The sequence below is a fragment of the Onychomys torridus genome, chromosome 10 (genome assembly GCF_903995425.1).
Source record: "Onychomys torridus chromosome 10, mOncTor1.1, whole genome shotgun sequence".
NCBI classification, from domain to species: domain Eukaryota; kingdom Metazoa; phylum Chordata; class Mammalia; order Rodentia; family Cricetidae; genus Onychomys; species Onychomys torridus.
The window spans coordinates 47,428,372-47,448,249 of NC_050452.1; the positions used below are offsets into that span (position 1 = coordinate 47,428,372).

Genomic DNA, 19,878 nt, shown 5'->3' on the forward strand with positions numbered 1-19,878 from the left:
CTGTTTACTTTATGTCTCACAGCATGTTTTAACTGATCATTTTGAATTTGGCATTACTTAGGAGCCTTTAAAATGGGAAAAGAAAGATGTTTTCCATTTTCCCCTCTATCTGTAGATAGGGAGGGGCTTTCCTATTTTCACTGTCTTTCTTACTTTTCTGTATTTGTTTTAACAGCATTTTGTTCCCTTTGTTGCCGAAAACTTAACAGAAGCTGACTATGATTTGATTGGTCAACTCTTCTACAAAGACTGCCATGCCCTGGACCAGTGGAGAAAAGGCTGGTTTGCTATGGACAAGTCTAGCTTGTGTTTTTGCCTTCAAATGCAAGAAGCTCAGGAAGAGAGAATGCATCTCAGAAGACTGCAGGAGCTAAGTAAGAGGACCCCCACAGCTTGTGGTTGGGACACACTTCCTGATTGCATGTGATAATAATGGCAGCTTCACATGGAATTTAGAAGCCTTAACCCCAAACTTGTGACTAAATTATATTTATTGTGTATCTAAGCATATTTTAACATTAAAAGAAATATTCATCCTTTTATCTCTCCAGCAATCAGCACAGTGATTCAAAATGGAGAAAAATTAGATGTGTTACTCTTAGTAGAAAAAGGGAGGTAAGTACCTTTTGGTGTTTTTTTTTTTCCCTTTCTGTTTCTCAGTTAGAGAGTAGGATATTTTGGTCAAGCTCTTAAGGGAAAAGCTATTATCTTAAAAATTGAAAACTCTTATTTATATAAACTGTGTTGGGCTTTCATCACAGACAGAGTTCAGAAAAAAAAGGTACAATTTTTCATGTCTTATGACAAAGTAGCATGATGGATATTTACAGTTTCCTGCAGACCTGGGACATTCTCATTTAGGTATATGATAGAAATCTGATGATAATATGTGTATTTTTAGGGTCTGTAAGACTAGGAATGGCCTGTGCATGTGAGTCATTCATAGCTAGAACAAGATTTCTTGAATTAGTTTTTCAAGAACTATTAATTAGTCATCTCCTAACTATCAGGATACTTGAATTGTTAGGGCTAGAGTGATGAAAAAATAAACAAGATCCCTGTCCTCATAAGTATGCCCTCATAAAGCAAGTATTGTCATGAGGGAAATGATACAAATTGACAACAGAACCCCAAAGTAAACACACACACACACATAATCTATTCTTCATTGTTGCCTATCAATTATAAATCCTCTGAAAAAATAATCAAGTTTATGAGAGAGTGAATGAGAACACTGTATTAGTGGGGGTGAGAGCACAGATATTGTGATGAAATAAATGCATTGAGTGAGGAATACTGTGATCTAGGACATTAGATATTGTGTTCCAGATGTGCAGGCACTGATAATTGAAAATCCTGTTGGAAGTCTGAGCTTGTTATGAAATAGGGGTGTGGTAGTTCATGGGGGATGGTAAAAGGGGAGAGAATGGGAAGAAATTATTTCAGACACATCCCTAGGGCCTGATCATATAGGACATTGCAGGTCACAGTATGTAAAGAAAAAAAATATTTTTTTTTTTATTCTAAGTATGATGATAAATGATTCAAACTGGAGAGTGGAATTGTCTCATTTATTTTCTTTCAAAGAAATCTTCTGTTCTGACTCCTGATGAATGATTTGGGGGACAGAACAGGAGTCAATTTTTGTGTCCAGTTAGAGTCTTGTCAGAGTCAAGCAAGTGATAGGTTACCTGAGAACCTCAGTGTTGAAGAGTACTTGGATGTATCAGCAAAGAATAAGATGTGTTGATATAGATTAGATCTTCTCTTTTTTTTCTTAAATTTTATTTCAAATTTTATTTTTTATACAGATATTTGTGTTTTAATTTTATATATCAGCCATGGTTTCCCCAGTCTTCCTCCCTCCCGCCCCCACCTTCCCCCTAGTCCCTCGCCCCCATTCCCATCTTCTCCAGGGCCAAGACTCCCCTGGGGATTCAGCTCAACCTGGTAAATTCAGTCCAGACCCCTCCCAAGGATAGCTCTAGAGCTTTGACTCTAACAATTACCTGGATTATGGTACTGTGTTTTGAGATAATTAATATATTCAGAGTAGAGATAGGATTTTAGTAAGACTGGAATAACTGATTAACAAGTCATCTAAGGAAATAGTATTATGGAGATACCTCTTAGCGAGCAAGTTGAAATGTAGGAAATATAGAAGAATTAGAGTAAACAAAATATGGTGATACATTCATAGCTAACTCATTTTCCTTGACTCTCCCTGAGAAGTTACCTTTGATAACAAAGACAATTTAAAAGAAGCTGTATTTATTATGGCTCACATCTTAGTGAGGACAAACTTTCAAAGATGTCTAGAGGATAATGAGATTAGAGAGAAAGGATATTTGACCTAGGAATTTAATATGTGCACAGTTTCTTTTATGATGGCCTGGACTTGAATAAATTCAAAGGATAAAAAGAGGCCAGAAAAGGGAGGGATTAAAGCTATAAAGGGCCAAACATAAAACAATTATTCCCAGTTGGGACAGTCTCTGAGGAGAGCAGATGGATGATGTGGGACATTGAGCACAGGCTCCTTGATATTGGATGTTGCTTTGTGAACTGGAGGTAAGGGTGAATCCTGGGCTGTTAGTCTGGGTGATTGCATGAAGCATGTACAGATATTCAACTGTCTCACACTTGACTTGTTAATTATTGCCATGAATGTTGAAAAGCTGTTTTAATGCTCTGCTTAAATAAAATAATTTTGTCACATTATAAACTTTTTCATCTCCTTTGGTCTGTTAGATCTTTGGTAAGTAATGATTGTAAGCTAAAGAAGACTTTGGTTACCTGATAAAATCATTGCTTTGGAAATAAAACAACTTCCAATTACTCATGTTGATATAGAGATAGTGTGTATAAGTCAGATTCAGGGAAACCAAGTTACGGCAAGTTTTGACCTTTAGGTTTTTTTGTTTTGTTTTGTTTTTATTTCTGTTGTTGTTGTTTTGCTATTAACACCTTCAACCAGAGACATGAATCATAAATAATGAATTAGTTTCACATATTCCACATCCTTTTTTACTTTGGTTAATGTGTATAAATTGATGAATATTTCTTAATGGCAAGATGGAAAAAGAATTCTCTGAACTAAAAAACCTCATAAGTTGATAATCACCCACTACATATAGTCCCCATTGAAATGCATATCTCAGTCTTTTTGATAATTATCTCTATATGCATATCATGAGTGTGTTTAGAGAGAGGAATATTGCAATAATATTTTCCACACACAGAGCAGTTTTGCTCTAAAAAGCTCTCAGCAGAAGGTATACCAGATGGCCTCCCTTTAATGTGTATTCTTTGTGTTTTTTAAAAATTACTATTTTGGAAAATAAAGCTTTCATGATCACACTTAAGGGTTTCTGGTGTGCTGGTTGGTGCCGTCCCTGGGACACAGAAACTGTGTCCTTTGCAATGCCTTGTTGGAATTTCTTTGCATAAAAACATAACTATGATTTGAGTAGATTTTGTAAGTTAGTGAATATATAGACCAAGAGGTCAGAAGGCATTTTCCTAGACAGTTGAACCTGTCTCCACTTGATTGAAATACTCAGTGGATTATAACACCTTTTTCTCAAAATGAGAAACTGTCTGTGCTCTCTAACCCCTACACTCTGTGTGTGTCTTTCAAATAAGGCACTTTCTTTGCTGCCTTTGTGTTCCAGAGCTGTGTGCACACTTGCCAAAGACACCTATCACTGAGCCTTTGCTGAGAGGCCTTTGATTATATTAAACAAAGGAAATAATGCAGTTGTGTTATCAGAATCAGGAATGAAAGTGGTATGTTTTATATGTGTGTTTGTTTTTAGTCCCCTGAATGACCTATAGGAAAACACATTGTACTTAATGGCTCCCAAGGCTGACTGCATTTCAGTTTTAATTGCAAATCTCAGACATAATGAATCTAACACTGGGGAATAAACATCATGTCAACATGTTCCACAATTTTGGAACAGAGGACTTTGCTCAGTCTGGGAGATTAGTACCCTAAATTTGAGATCCTTATTTTCTATTAAATTATTCTGTACGTGCTTCCTTTCCCCCTGGAATTGTGCTTTATGGGAGAGGTTATGGTAGTGATCCTCCTGAGGGTAAATTATCTTAAAGTAGTTTCTCAATTGTGCATGTAATTGCAAATTAAACAGTAGCCCATTGCCCATAATATCAGCTTGACTGCTTTTACAAAATTTGTGATTTAATTCTTAGCAATGAGTTTATGGGAATTTTGCCCAGGAAAAAAAGATGAAAATTTTTTCTCTTACTATACCTATAGATTTATTATTATTATTATTATTATTATTATTATTATTATTATTTGGAAAAGGACTATTCTATTGTATATTTAAATGATTTTATAGTAAAGAAAATTTAAATGAATGGAGTGTGTTGTTATAAGAGATGGATTTTGAGTATATATTGTATTTGCTTCAAAATTTGTTTCCATTTAGAAGTATTTCAATACACCATTATGTAAGGTTATGGAGAAAATCTGGCTGTATTGGTTCATGGCTATATTCTCAATACGTGAAAGGATGAGACAAGCAAGGGGGTTATGATGAATTTAAGGCCATCCTGGGCAACATAGTGAGATTCTATAAGCATAAGTAAATTAATAAATCTATTAATAAATAAATAATTGATGAGAAAATAACGAGTCTCTCTCTTTTCATGGTATATGTGAGCAGGATAATCTCCTCCACAAGGAAAAAAAATATTTTTTACTAGTTCTTGATTCCAGTAGAAATATAATGGTGGAACTGAGAGGTAAAGGTTCTGAAGAGTTAGACAGTACAGGCTTAGAGAATTTGTGTGGACTAGGAACAGAGGCAGTCCAAACAGGACTTACCTGGAGAATTTGAAGAGAAACTCTCAGCCAGTGGTTTGGGAAGATAGGCAGATGGCATATTGCATTTCCAGTCAAATTAATTCCTACGCATTTAAGGACCTTTTCAAGAATGCAGAAAGCATCCTTAAAAGAACATTTTAAAAGTTATTGTTAAATGTGAGGATGTGGGTTCATTCTGTAGTCAGTGAAATATCAACAATGCTTTCAGCAGACTTGCAACCATTTTTTCCCCTCTCACATTCCTCATAAAAGTGTTTGTCTGATAGTGGGGGAGATGAGCGTGGGAAACTAGCTGAATCCTCCTTGAGGAATCAGGTGGCTGGAGGCTCTTTGCTGAGCTCTAGGCTTCAAATACGCAATCTATTTATAATAATATTTTAATTCATTATTCTTGTTGACACCACCTCTACATCTACATATTTTCTTAATAATTAGCATTTTTCTTTTTTCTTACTAAAATTCCATCTTTGTGTCCCAATTTCTTATCTGAAGTGTTAGAAATAAAAATATCTAAGGTAAAATGTAGATGTTAGGGTAACACTACTAAATACAGTGTGCTAGACACCTGTTTCTGGCATCATGGGATCACACACATGGCACACGCTGTTCCTCTTTAAATAACTAGAAAGCTTGACAGAATAGAGAAGCAACTGTTTTCAGATTTTGTAACAGTTGGTATTTCTGGAATGTGATTACAGAAAGAAAAGAATCAAATGAGGTGAGTCTTTAGGTGGTCTTGGCTTTCTCAGATACTTATGGCACAGAAAATGGGAAACCCAGGCACAGTGTGACAGATTTCAGAGATAGGAGTCCCATGATCTTGGCTTCACAGGAGTGTCAAAGCAGGAGGAAATATGTAAAGCTCTGATGTCTTTGTAGAAGTTTTCTTTGCATCCTTTCCTCTGTACTTATCTGTACACTTTTTGTGTGGACATTTAAGAAGTCAGGCACACTTCTTGGAAAGTCACTAACCAATAAGCTTTAAGGCACAGATAGAAGTAGAGTATGTCCATTCCTCTTATCACCTGGATTACAATGATGTTGTTATATATACATTTAGTGAGGATCCACAAAAGACATCATCCTAATGTAGTGCCTAACTCAGCCTTAGACTAATGGGTGCTCTATTTTTATTTTAAGCTGAAATAGACCTTCAAAAGACCAGTGGCTTCACAGATACTTTAGTTCTCTGAGTTGAACAGGAAAGTGATGTGCAAACCAGCATTAAGAGGCAGTTATATAGCTTGATCTGCTTAAGGGGCCCCCTGGTAGTAGGATCAGGATCCATCCCTGGCTTTTGGAGCCCTTTACCTATGGTGGGACATCTTGCACAGCCTTGATGCAGGGGGAGGTGCCTGGACCTGCCTCAGCTGAATATACCAGGCTCTGCTGACTCTCCATGGGAAGCCTCACCTTGTAGGAGGAGGGAATGGAGGGTGGGTTGCAGGGGGTAGAGTCTAGGAGGGGAAAGGAGGAGGAAAGAGAGAGGGATCTGTCATTGGTATATAAAATGAATAAAAATTTTTCTTAATAAAAAAGAGAATAAGAAAAAAAGAGTCTCTGTGGGAAGGCATCACAATCCCTCTCAATTGAGTTATTGAGTGTCCATGGTATTTAAGATAAATTTAAGATAAAATTATGAGTGATGTAGTAAAGGTATATCAAAAACCTTTATTATTAATATATTCTAAGATATCAAATAAAACACAAACATATTTACAAATATGTCTAATTGAGGGAAAAACAAATTAAATTCTTTTTTGGAATGGTGGTTTCAGTGTAACAAAGTTCAGTCTTGAACTTACTATTCTTATCCTCTGCCTGCTGAGTGTTGACACTGCAGGTGTACCAGATGTTATAAGCACACATGGATCAAATGCAATTTCCAGAGCTCAAGAACATAATATTTGAAATAATAATTTCAAAAGTCATATTCGGTACAAGTCTGGATTATTGGGAATTACCTAACATGTCTACAGTCCTGTGGCTGACCCACCATATCAAAATGGAAAGAAAATTAATAAACTCTATAAAGTAGCAGCAGGAACAGCAAATTCATGTTACCAGTGGCAATGGCAAGAAGAAACTTTACTGTGAGTCATCTTACACTCAAAATAAAATGTAATTTTTATAAACAATTTTATGTCAATCACTTTAACACTTAAGATACAATTGAACCTTTCAGATACTTGAACTAGGTAGTCATGTTCACATGTTTTACTCAGCATTTTATTTGTAGATCAGTATGATAAATAAACTTGATAAGAAGTACTAATATTGGAATGATAACTGAAATATAGTTGCAAATCTTGGAACTAGAGTAAAAATAAAATCTGTAATCTTTTATTTTTTCATATTTAGAAACTTCAATTAGGCATCGATGGCTCATCTCTGTTAGCCAGCTCTTCAAAGGCGGAGGCAGGAAGACTATGAGTTAGAGGCTGGTCTAGGTTATATATTACATTCTAGGCAATCCTTGTCTCTACCCCATCAACCCCCCAAGTTAGAAATTTTGTTCCACAAATAAACTTATTAAAAAAGAGAAAAAAATCTGTTGTTAGAAACTTGAAAAGTTAAGATTATAAAATAGCAATGAGGTGATTGGTTAAATATGGTAATGTTATCATAAAATACAATAGTCTGTCTGGAAAATAATTTAGCCAGATTATTTTTGTTGTTTTATATTTGGTGTATATGTGTGTTTGTGTGAGCAATACACATACATGTACTTGCTGGTATGTGTGTGGGACAAAAATTGGCTTTCTTTATTCCTTGACTTTATTTACTGAGGTAGGTCCTCAGGCTGAGCCTGGGACTCTAAGATTTGTCTAGCTTATCTAACCAATTTGCCATGGGATCTAACATAGCTATCTCTTGAGTTCCAGGTAGGCCAACATACTTACTGGCTTTTGCATGATTGCTGAACTTGGTCCTCACACTTGTGTGGCAAACTCTTTATCCACTGAGCCATCTCCCTAGTGACAGGTTAGTCTTTAAAATAAAGTTCAAGTATACTTACTCTCTGTTCTAGTGAGTGACCTTTAGCATATTTACACAAAATACATTACAACATATAGCCATAACAGTACAAAGGTCCAAGTCAGCTCAGCTTCTAAAACTAAAAAATGGGAAGAGACTTAGGTGTTCCCTAGTGAGTGAATGTATACAAAAAGTATGTTGGACACTTATGCATAGAATACTAATTACTTACTATTCTTAAGGTATCTGTATTAACATTATAACCAAAATTAAGAATATTGTGCCGAATAAAGGAAACCAGATGAAAAAGCATAACAGCATGGCCTTTCACTTATAGGAAATGACCAGCTAAGAGTCTAATATATAGTGACAGAGAACTGACCAGATTTTTTTTTGTAGGTGATGGATAGAAGAAAGAATTTGCTGCAAAGAATTATGTAGGAGTTTTGTAAATGATAGAAATATTTTTGTATTGATTTTGATAGGAGTTACATGGGAAAGGCATTTGTAAAAATGTTTTGACCACACAATTAAAATGAGTGCCTTATACATCTAATGAGCAAATGTCACTCACAGCAGTAAAATGTTCCATCTTTTCCCATTAGAAACAAAAAACCTACTGTGGTGATTAACATGCTCTTCATTGAGAGCTTTCTTAGGAAGTAGAAAGAAAACCACAGTGAGCATTTCCAGATAGCTTAGGGCAATATCATTTGCAGATATAGAACACTTTACAAAGCAGAATGTATGCTTCCTTTGTCTCTGTTTGTCTGTCTCTCTCTGTCTCTCTGTCTCCCTCTCTCTGCCTGTCTCTGTCCCTCTTACTTGAAGACATGATATTCTCTATGTAGATGGGTGCTACTTTGAACTCACAGAGTTCTGTCTGCTTCTGTTTCCTGAATTCTGGGATTAAATGCTTACACAACCACATCCAGTTTGATTCTCCTTTTAAAAGAAGTGACGTAGATCTTACTGTGTTTCAATAGACCAACTCCCAGGCTCCTTCCTGTAATGTCCTTGATCCAGCTTCTTCAGAAAACCATATTTTGTGACTCTGTCATAAGAGAACTAAGAAGATGTGACATTAGTGTCACTTATAGAGAAAGCATTTCTTGGAAATGAAGAAATGAAGACCCAGAGTTCAATTTTTTTTTTTTTTTTTTTTTTTTTTTTTTTTTTTTTTAGTACAGGATCATGGAGTAGGTGATAGTTGGCAGACTTAGAAAAGAATTCTTGCAAGTTGGTGGCTGCTAAGGGAAAAGGAGTCAATTTTTTCTGAGATATGGCTCCTGAGAGGCTAACCATCTCCAGTAGATGGCTCTATATCCATGCACATATGGGCAGCTCTAAGTGGACTCTAGGTTTAAATGAAAGAGCAGATGAAGTTGGGAGTGAACAGTGCTGGCGTGGGTGGGTAGGGGAGAAATTGTAGGGGAGAAAAAGAGACCAATTTGATCAAAACACATTATAAGCATGTATAAAATTCTCAAAAATAAAAATAAATAAAAAACACTAGCTTCCCAGCCCTTTCTTATCCTTGGGCCTCAAACAAATATCTTCTATGCTTTAATTTGCTTCTCACAAATGAATGCTTTGACAGACAGATTTCCCTTTCTTTGGTTCAAAGCTCAGTGCAGAACACAGGGGTCATACTTTCAAAGTCTGTCCCACATGCCTTGACTGCAAGGGATGAGTGACTACTTTGTAGATTTATATAGTTTGTTTCTTATAGCTTTTTAAAACAGGGATATATAGGAAGAAAGAGACAAAATATTCATGAGTTTTCTAACTAGATACTGTTTGATGTTTTGGAAAATATGACAGAGTTTATACATGGGTATAATGATTCTCTGTTCTGTATATATATTATCCAGATGTGTAGGATAATGTATTCCAAGTCAGCTGACCTTTCCCAAATTTGGCAGCTCTAAGCTTATGCCCATTTTCAGATGCTCTAGTAAATATGCTTATTGCTAAGCACGTGTGCATGGCAGAGAGACAGAAACAGATTTTTTTTTGCCTTCACTTCTAATTATGCGCTTGTTGCAGAGTCTTGTGCAGAATTGTCAAAAATTTTACATGTAAACGTTAAGTTTCTGTGTACATATTGGCAAGTGGTTTTTCAGACTATTTGTACAGTCTATAAAATACTTTGTCTTGTTATATATTCTTTAATTGCTTCTTAAATGTTTAGAAAACTTCTGCCATTGCTGTTTTCATATATATATATATGTATGTATATATATAAACATCACATATATATATATATATACCTATCTATTACTGTTAGACTTGTTTATGCATATTGTTTCTTTGCATTTTTACATATATTATTCTTTAATGACTGATGACCAGATTTCTACTGAGGACATAGAAATTTTCATTTTTCTATAAATGCTTAGGCAACTCTGTTTTAAAGTCATATTTATGGTATATGATATTTGCTTCACAGATTTATTTATTTATAAATAAATTTATTTTTTATACAGTCTGATTATTGATTGCTTATTTCAAAAGACTTCAGGTTTATTCAGTTGACTAGACTCACACAATTATAAACAATAATTCATTGATATAGTTCAGTTTTAAGAAATTTTTATGCATTAGCCCTTAAGCTTGGCTTCTAGATTTTATCAAACTGCCCTAATTAATAATAACTAATTAAATGTCTCTTTACTTGATTGAGATTTATTTTCAGGAAAGTGTCAGTTACAATAGATAAATCTGCTATGATTAGAGTTCATCAAAATAATTTTTTCAAATATTGAGTACACAGTTGAATTTTTATTTGAAATTTCTATTCAAAATGTGAAATGGTAGTTTGGTAACACTGGAAGATACAATGTTGGTCAGCATTCACATTGAAAATACCTTATGATGCTTTACACAGTGTGTCTAGAGTTTAAATAAGCAACAGAATTGAAGGTGGTTGAACTGATTTGGTTAAATGTCAGCCTTCCCATGGGCTATAGTAGATGCTATATTTTAAGATTCACTGTTTGACAAGTTGACACAGGAGTTGACTTGTCATAACTTGTTCCAGCCCTCACTAGTTCACAAGCAGACAGCTAACCTTCCTTTGTGGGATTTCGTCTGACTAGAAGGAAAATTCAGAGTTTGAGATATTCACAGTTAGTGACAGGGCTATACTGGTCTTAAAGGACCACTGCTACATTTTGGATTTGTTTCATGTCACTGGCTACTAGAGTACTTACCCTTTGGATTTTCAAGGATTTAAAGTCATATTGGCAGTGAAATTATGAAGTAAAATCTATTAAAACTAAAATCAAGAAAAAGTTATTACTGTCTTTAGAAAAATACCAGAATTTTAAACTAGGAGTATATATGAAAGAGTTTGCTGTTTTTGAAGGCAGCTTGCTGTGCTATTTCATATAGACACAAACTCCCAAGTAGGATACTTTGGATGATGTACAATAAATGGAAAAGTTAAAGCACTGTAGAACTATTGGACCACTTGTCAGAATTCTTCAAAGAGAAAATTACTGAATCTGTGGGTCTGGGCAGTTGTGGTGGGGTAGAAAATGAAAACAGGTGATGAAGCTATCAGAAAGCAAGAACCAGGGACTGCAAGCACAGGGTTAGTAAGAAGTAATTGCGGAAACTGGGGAATGGCGTAAGAGTGCTGTTGTTGGCTTTGCTTTCCTGGAAAAGCATCGTAGGAAGAGAAAAAAAGACATAAAATAGGAAAGGATGGCAGATTTTATTTTTCTTTTTAGTCACAGTCAGTGATGTTCAGAATCGTGAAAGATTTCATTCTTCTCCCTGACTCCCCACAGAAGCCCCAAGATTTCATCATCTTGTTTTTCTCTTACTGTTGCTGAATCCAAAGTATCCAACTCATACTTAAAAAACAAGACTGGGGGAGGAGAGGTGGGATCTGTGATTGGTATGTAAAATGATTAAAAAATTCCTTAATAAAAAAAGGAGAATAAAAAATATGAAGATTGATAAGTGTGCCTTCAGAGTAAATATACTTGAGATATATTGGCATTTAATGCTTTAAATTTTCTACTGAGGATAACATTTGGAGATACATATCAGTAAATGCCAGAGATCATTCTTGGGCAGAGACCAAAGTGCCTTTTTTGCTTGTCTGTGTGGTTTGGTATCTGATCAGTAAATTGCACAGAAACAGCAAATGGCAAAAGAGAAAGTAGAGTGACTATTGATTAAGATGGGAACCTGTGGCCCATAGCCTGGAGACATATCAGAGTGTATTTGGGATCCTCACCTGGGTTACATCATTGGCCAGGAGCAGGTATCTGTGCTGCCAAAGATGAGATGTTATAGTCACAGTGGAAAACACAGGCCAAGTCCTCAAGACCCTTCTAATTGAGAAAACAAAAGCATTAAAGACTTGACATTTATCCGAAACTGGTGTCATTGGCCTTATCTTGTTGAAATAATATTCTGTTGACTGATACTCTGGTCGTAGTGAGAAGTAGAGACTTAAAAAAGGGCATCAGGAAAAGAATTCTGCCAGGGGTTTTAGTGACCTCAAAGAGAGATGGAAAGTTCTGAAGTAACACAGAAGAATTGCAGACAAAGTGAGTATTTCAGATTACAGGAACCAAAAACAAAACAAAACAAAACAAAACAAAACAAAACATAAAAAACTTTCTATTTTTGTGGAAGTGATTAGCAGGAGATCTTAAGCTACAATCGTGAAGCTTAAATTTCAGAAGAGTCACAAGGAGTAGGATAAATTGAGACTTTGATTCCTAGAGAAGTCGGTTTATCACAAGAGAGAAAACTTTCACATTATTGTCCCATGGTTGACGTACCCAAAACCAGTGTTTCTTAGCAGCATGCTTGAGGGCATAGTTATGATACCTGTGAGGTGCTCAGCTATGTGCTAAGCTGTGCTGTTATCATCATTTCCCTAACAGTGAAACTGAGAACTCATCTAAGTTATAAAGGAAGTAAGTGGTGTAGCTGAGTTTTGAGTTTGGTATATCTGTTTGCATTCCCATATCATATTTAGTTTTGATTTCTTGGAGCATCATCTTGCTATATAGTTACTGCCTGTTAGCAACTCCCCATGTACCATTAGCTTATCTTGAACTTGCGGTCCTCCTGCCTTTTGCTCCCCATGCCCCAAGGCTGGGGATACAGACATGTGCCACCAGACCTAGCTCTCCAGTTGCCCTTGATCTTAGCTAGGTGTCATTTGTGAAGGCCAGTTTGAGCGTAGAGATCTGGAATAGAAGTCATTAATATTGTGGAGGAGATGAAGACACTACCCTGATGACAGGACTCAAGGTCATCCCTAGAGTCTGTAGATGTCCTGAGACTACACACAACCAGGCTATTCAGAAAGAGGAAGGGGATTGGGGTGGGAATGACTGACTTGAAAGAATGGAAATCTGAAAAGGAAAGGCAAATCATAATGTTTGTTTTGTTTCTCCCCCCCCCCTTTAAAGGCAACTATAAATTAACAACTATAAAATCTTTTTTTGTTCATAATTCATGTGCTTCCATTCGTTTGGCTATTTGTCCCTGTGCTTTTTCCAATCTTGGGCTCAACAATTCACACTCTTGCAGTCCCTCCTCTTTCTCGACAATTGGACACCTGGAAGGAGGGGACTGGACCTGCCTGGACTGAATCCACCAGGTTTAAATGAATCCCCAGGGGAGTCTTGGCCCTGGAGGAGATGGGAATGGAGGGGAGGGGCTGGGGAAAAGGTGGGGGTGGGGGCAGGAGGGGGGAGGACAGGGGAACCCATGGCTGATGTGTAAATTTTTTAAATTTTAAATTAAAAATAAAATAAAAAGGAAAAAAAAAACTTTTTTGTTAGCCAGAAATGGATATTTAGAGGTACTGGTGATGTTTGCCACAGTGGTTTTCATTGAGTTATTTAGAGACTGAATTGGAGATCTAGGGAACTGGATGAGGAAAACTGAATTGGTAGAGCTTCCTCTGTGCTATGTGACCTTAACAGACAAAAGAGGGACTGAGAAATACATGGTGGGTGGAAGGTAAAATAGAGGATCTTTTTTTGTTTGATTGGTTGGTTCTTTAATGTGTGAGACAAGATCACATTTATGTAGATTTTCAGGGTAATCTGTGTTGAAAGTAATTTTAAGTAAAGCAAAATTATAATATGGAGTGCTTTTTAAACTTCACAGAACGCTATACATCCATGGGCATAGCAAGTTGGATTTCACAGTCTGGCATACTGCAATTGAAAAAGCAGCAGGTACAGATGGTAACGCATTACAAGATCAGCAGCTCTGCAAAAATGACGTCCCCATTATTGTGAACAGCTGCATAGCATTTGTTACACAGTATGGTACGTATCACGGGATGTTTATTCAACTCCTAGTACTTAGGGTATCATTCTTACAGCTTCTAAGTGGTACCTCCATTGGAACGAATTAGTGCCTTTTCCCTCTACAAGTACACCAGTGAAAACGAAAAGCACAGTTGCTTCTCAGCCTCTTCCACTCCTCCCACTAACACTCATTGACGCTGGGCAGTGCTTTCCCACAGCTACCTTAATCGTTATGTCTATGAAAATGCTATGAAACCCATTAAATAAAATAGCATAAAATGTACATAAAAATACTAAGGACTGTTTTTAGTGGTAAAACTCTGAGAACAAAGCCAAAGGATAACTCACCATGCCTAAGTGGTTTCTAGAAATAATAAAACCATGGAATAATAGACAAAATGATGTCCTTTCTGTTTGACAGCAAAAAATACATTTGTGTTTATTTCATGCATCATGCAATCGTCAGAAGTTTATTTTAAGGGTGATCATTCATTTTAATTATAGGATTATTGACCACAGGTACTTTTATGAACAATTAGCAGACAAAAATGATTTGATCTATACCTACTTTGTCAAGTCTCATTTTAATTTTATGTGATAGGGTAGGTTTTCAAAGTTTACCTAGAAAGTAGTCTTTATCTTCATGTTTATTTTCAAATTATTATGGATCCACAAATGACAGATACATAAATCTTATGTCTAAAGGATAGAAAGTATGTATGTATGTATTCACAGTTTTATTTATGAGGCTTCTGGTTCAAATCCAGGGCCTTGTGCACGCCAGGCTGAGTACTCTATTGCTCATAGACCTTGACATGCATTGTGAATATAATGTATTTTTGACCTTTTAACAGATGGATAATGTCATTTATGCAAAAAAAGATGTAGAAAAGAATAAAATGATAGCATTTCTGAAGCTGTATTAGCTTATTATCCTCCTAGTATTACAGGTACTTGGGGTGTTTTAACTTGAAAATAAGACATAAGCTGTGAGAAAAACATAGTAAAATATTGTGCTGTTAAGAAGCGTGCAGCCAGAGTGAGCAGTTCTTGGATCTCATATTCTATATATGAAGCTGATGATATAATAGATGACAGTATGTTAGAAATCACTCTAATAAAAAGTTGTTTTCAGAATTTCAATCTATAATGCTTTATATTTATTCATAACTTATTTACAATAAGCTCTTTTGGCAAGAGTGTTATCTTAATTAGTTTACTTCAAATGCAATCCAAGTATTTTTTTTAAAATTTGAATTCATTGTGTTTATGTTGTATGTATACTGAGACTATTAACATAATCATATGTGTGGGCCTTACTATAGAATTTTTTTACTACTATAGTGCACTAAAATGTTTTTTATCAACTGTAGTCCTCTTTATCTGAGAACTAGAAATGGTTGGCTTCATCTACTGTGCTCATCCAAGTTAGCTTGGCTACATTTCACAGGGATGTGAGGGGCACATACTGTGTTAGCAAGGGCATAAACTCACAAGGAACTTTCACATCACATTAGTTTCATAGTGGCATAGCATCTTTTTAAAGTGACAAATGGTTAAAATAACACAGGTAGTTCCAATGTAGCCAATTGAATGTTTCTCTAGGGAAATCACAAGTTTCCTGTGGTGTTTATTTGAATTTAAAAGCATTAAGCACTAGATTGTTTCAACTATATATGGTATATTTTAAATACTTTACAACCAACACAAAGTGTATCAACTTCTACTTTAAAGTAATAAAGCCAATAAATGATTGTTTATATTTTTGGTAGACTATGAAATTAAACCTTTATGTTCTATGCACTAACAAAGATTTGATAGGAACTTGAGTGCTGCACAGAGCTCATTGGATGTAAGTGCTTGACTCAGAGTCTCTACAGTAGCAATTATTTTGAATGTCTTAGACTCTGGATTAAAATGTAAAGACCAGTTTTCTGTGCTCCTCATGTTAATGTTTTGAACTTTACCAAGTTCAAAATGTATTATGAATTTAATCTTTAAATCAAGTATAGTAATTAATTCTTGGAGGAAAGTTATTTCAATTTATTTAAAAATATATTCAATAATTTTAAACATTAATGTGTATGTGTGTATATGAGTGCCACAGTATGTGTGTGTAGGTCACAGGATAATTCGCAGGATTCAGTTCTCTTCTGCCTGTGGGTCCTTGGGATCAAATTCAAGGTTGCAAGCTTGGGAGCAAGAAGCCACTAAAGTTGTTTACTTACCAGGCATTAGAAATACCCTCAGCAAGGAATGTTGTCTCTTAGGCACATAGTTAAAATTACTTTGTAGAATTTACCTATCTTTGCAGTAAGTAGTCATTCACCAAGTGCCTTTTGAGATTTCCCATGTACTGTTCCTGAAAGTTATGAAAAGAAACCAAGACTTAATTCTTGGTGCCCTGGCTTCTAGAGATCATAGATTTATGGCTCCGAAATAAGCACATGGGCAGAGTTACATCTTGGGGTATAACATTCTGTGGTAGAGATGCTCACTGTTCTTCAGTGTGCATGGTAGAGAATGGAGTACTCTCCTCTAGAGAGTGATTGAATAGATTTATGGTTGTCAGTTTAAGAAAATATGTACGTAGATCAAATTGCCCAGAGTGTAGTGTGCAAAGAAAGGACACATACAAGAGGCATGAGGTTAGGCCAGCTCTGGTATATTTTTAATAATCATTATAAAATTGCCTAAGTTTTCTCTACAGGCATGAGGAAGGTTACATCTAGATTTTTTTTAAGCTTCTGACAGCATGACTAACAGACCTATCTTGTTTATAGCATCATCAACATTGTAAGGATACATTGGGCCTGCATAAGGACAGGGACAGGGAACTGTATATTGTAACGAGGAACCTAAGACACAGCTAATAGTATATCAACAGAAAAAAAGAGTGGATTTTTGACATTTTTTTTTTAATGAAATGAGTTACAAAGCTTCTGGCTTGGCATAAGGTAAGGAAAAAGTAAAGCCATCTATTGAGATCAAAGAAATGGGTCTTAAAATGTGATTGGAAGGTAAGCCAATAAAAGGAGAAGAGAATCAATTCCTTTAGGTGTTTATGATTTCCTATAAAGTTATGAGTGGTATATGGTGTATATGTCTGTCTCTGTGTACATATGATGGCATATGTATGTGTGGTGAATGAAATTTCAAGACAAAATCCAGATCAAAACAGGTACCCTCTATTTGATAAGGATGATAAAGGATGGATGGGTTTACCCAGGGAATTTTCTAATGCATAAAAAAGAGAATAGAAGTGAGCCGGGAAAAGTGAGAGAAACAGAACACTGGGAGGTAGTCCTGGAGGGAGAGAGAAATGGACACAAGATCACAATACCATAAAAAGTCATATGATTAACAGAATATTGGCAGCAGCATCTGGGGGCTTGTCAAATGCTACAAGTGGTTGTCATTACCCCCAAACTGAAGGACATCTAGATAATACCATTTAATATGCTTATCGGCAGTGTTCTAAACCCTGGGGGACTGTACAGGAATGTGAGCACAGGGAAAAAAAGACAGTGAATTTAGCTTGGTTTCAGAAGGAGAAAGATCTGGGGAGGAACCAAAGAATTTGTGTGGTTGTATCACCAACACCATCATTTTGCACCCCCATTCTGCCACTAATCACTACTTGGACTTTTATGAGGTACCTGATGAGACAGTAAGTTGGAAACATTGGGCAAAGGTGTAGATAGACACAGCAAAAATAATAGGCAAATATATGTTAAGAATATGAGAAATATATAGCAACATTTTATACTATTTGGTCCAAATATAGGCAAGTTGTTTTCTGAGAATATGGGGAAATTCCTCTTGAGGTAAAAATACCGTCAGAGATGTTAGTATTTAGACCTGGAGAGAGACCTGGGGGAGGGTAGCTGAGGCTGAGGATCAGGTGGCTTATTCACAGGGCTGGAATTTAAAATCAAGGGGTGCAAGGTCTTTAACCTCTTGTCTGATGACTTATTTTGTTCATGATCCCCACAGAAGAATCTGTGCTGTTCCTAGCATATCAAAATAGATTATGAATACAAATACTTTTTTTTATAACTTTCTACATTTTTATCACAGGGTTAGGATGCAAACACATTTATCAAAAGAATGGTGATCCTTCACACGTAAGTGAACTCCTGGAGAGTTTCAAAAAGGATGCAAGGAGTGTAAAGTTGCGAGCAGGAAAACATCAACTTGAAGATGTGACAAGTGTGTTGAAGAGTTTCCTGTCTGACATTGATGATGCGCTTCTCACGAAGGAGCTCTATCCATACTGGGTTTCTGCACTAGGTAATGCCCTTGGGCCAAGCCGTCATGCCTGCTGCCTTCTAATTTAATACATAGGGTTTTCTTTTAAGCCTTTGATCATCTGAAAATTACTGAACAGCTTTTGTTCCTCTTGTCATTTACCCTATCTCTTATTAACATAACTGGACAAAAATTTTATTCATTTTCTAAAGATTCCATGTAATAAGGGAAAGCTATGTTACACCACATGGAAACTTAGGGTTCGAATCTATTAATAGCTCAGTGGTTAACTAAAATCTTTATTAGGCCATGTTACTTTTACTAAATATTGTTTTACACACATTAATTAGAACTAGCTCCTTTGCTGAACAGCACAACAATAAGAACATTTAAATATGTTTACCTTTATCTGTTTATAGTTTTTATTCCACACTTGTAAGAAATATAAGTGTAGTATTTTTAACAATCTACTAATATTTCTCATATGTCTAAAATGTTTTCAGAATGCCTATCTTCAATCTTTATAGTTTCAGTTTTTTTGCTTTTAGCTTTTTATATACTGTAATAATAAATATATTTCCTATATATACAATCTATTTTGAAAAAAATTTGGAAAATGGTTCTCGAATTTGACTATCTTGTTCAATCTTAAACTGAACTAATATTTTTAAGGGATTGACTTTGAAATAAGATTGCAAAATAATGGCAGTTTTTAAATTTTCCCCTGTAGCCCTGAATAATATTAGCAAGAAAAGAATAGAATTGTCACTAAAAATGTAGTGTGTTTTAATTTAACTATCTGATTAAGAAGGCAGTCTTTGATTTGCTTCCAAGTTCAACAAGATTCTACTCTAATTCTAAGGAGAGAAGACAATATAATTCCCTGGAATGCAAACTATATCATTACATAATATGTTTCCTAAGGCAGGTTTTCTGTGATACTTGTTCTTAAGAGTTTCACAGTATGAATAACTGTGAAATTTTAATATGTATAGTTTATGAATAAATAAAATTTGTCTTCATTTATAATTATTCATCAAAAAATAGACAGCCAATAATTTTTTGCTAAAATTGCCAAGTGACAGAGAAGTCTTTACTGTTGTCAGTTGTCCCAGAAGACGTGTTTAAAAAGCGCCATGCCTGTTTTAGAAGGTAAAGTTTCCAATCTTGACTTGGGGATGAATGTCTGAGAATTTGCTTGGCAACTTCTTTGAAAAGCCCTTAGGTTTTTTACTTGTAGACGCAATAGGCCTCTCCCAGCCATTTCTGAATGCACACTGTTAGATAGCTCCTTAAACCATGACTTCTCATGACCTCATAGCGTCTGGCTCAACTAAGCTAAGAATTCTTGTAGTAAGCCAGGCACGGTGGCACAGGCCTTTAATCCCAATACTTTGGAGGAAGAGTCAGGTGACACTCTATGGGTTCGAGGCCAGCCTACAAAGAAAGTTCCAGGAATGCTAGGGCTACACAGAGAAACCCTGTTGTGAAAAGCAA

At 35.7% G+C, this 19,878-nt stretch overlaps 1 protein-coding gene across 2 annotated transcripts in view; it reads left to right on the forward strand.

The window, feature by feature from the left end:
• Arap2 (ArfGAP with RhoGAP domain, ankyrin repeat and PH domain 2) overlaps positions 1 to 19,878 on the forward strand; it is a 159,368-nt gene that overhangs the window by 86,639 nt on the left and 52,851 nt on the right. For both annotated transcript variants that reach the window (XM_036201451.1, XM_036201452.1), the window contains exons 17-20: positions 176 to 374; positions 552 to 615; positions 13,985 to 14,148; positions 18,211 to 18,423. In XM_036201451.1, the coding sequence (XP_036057344.1) occupies positions 176 to 374; positions 552 to 615; positions 13,985 to 14,148; positions 18,211 to 18,423 (640 nt within the window). The remainder of the gene's footprint in view (positions 1 to 175; positions 375 to 551; positions 616 to 13,984; positions 14,149 to 18,210; positions 18,424 to 19,878) is intronic.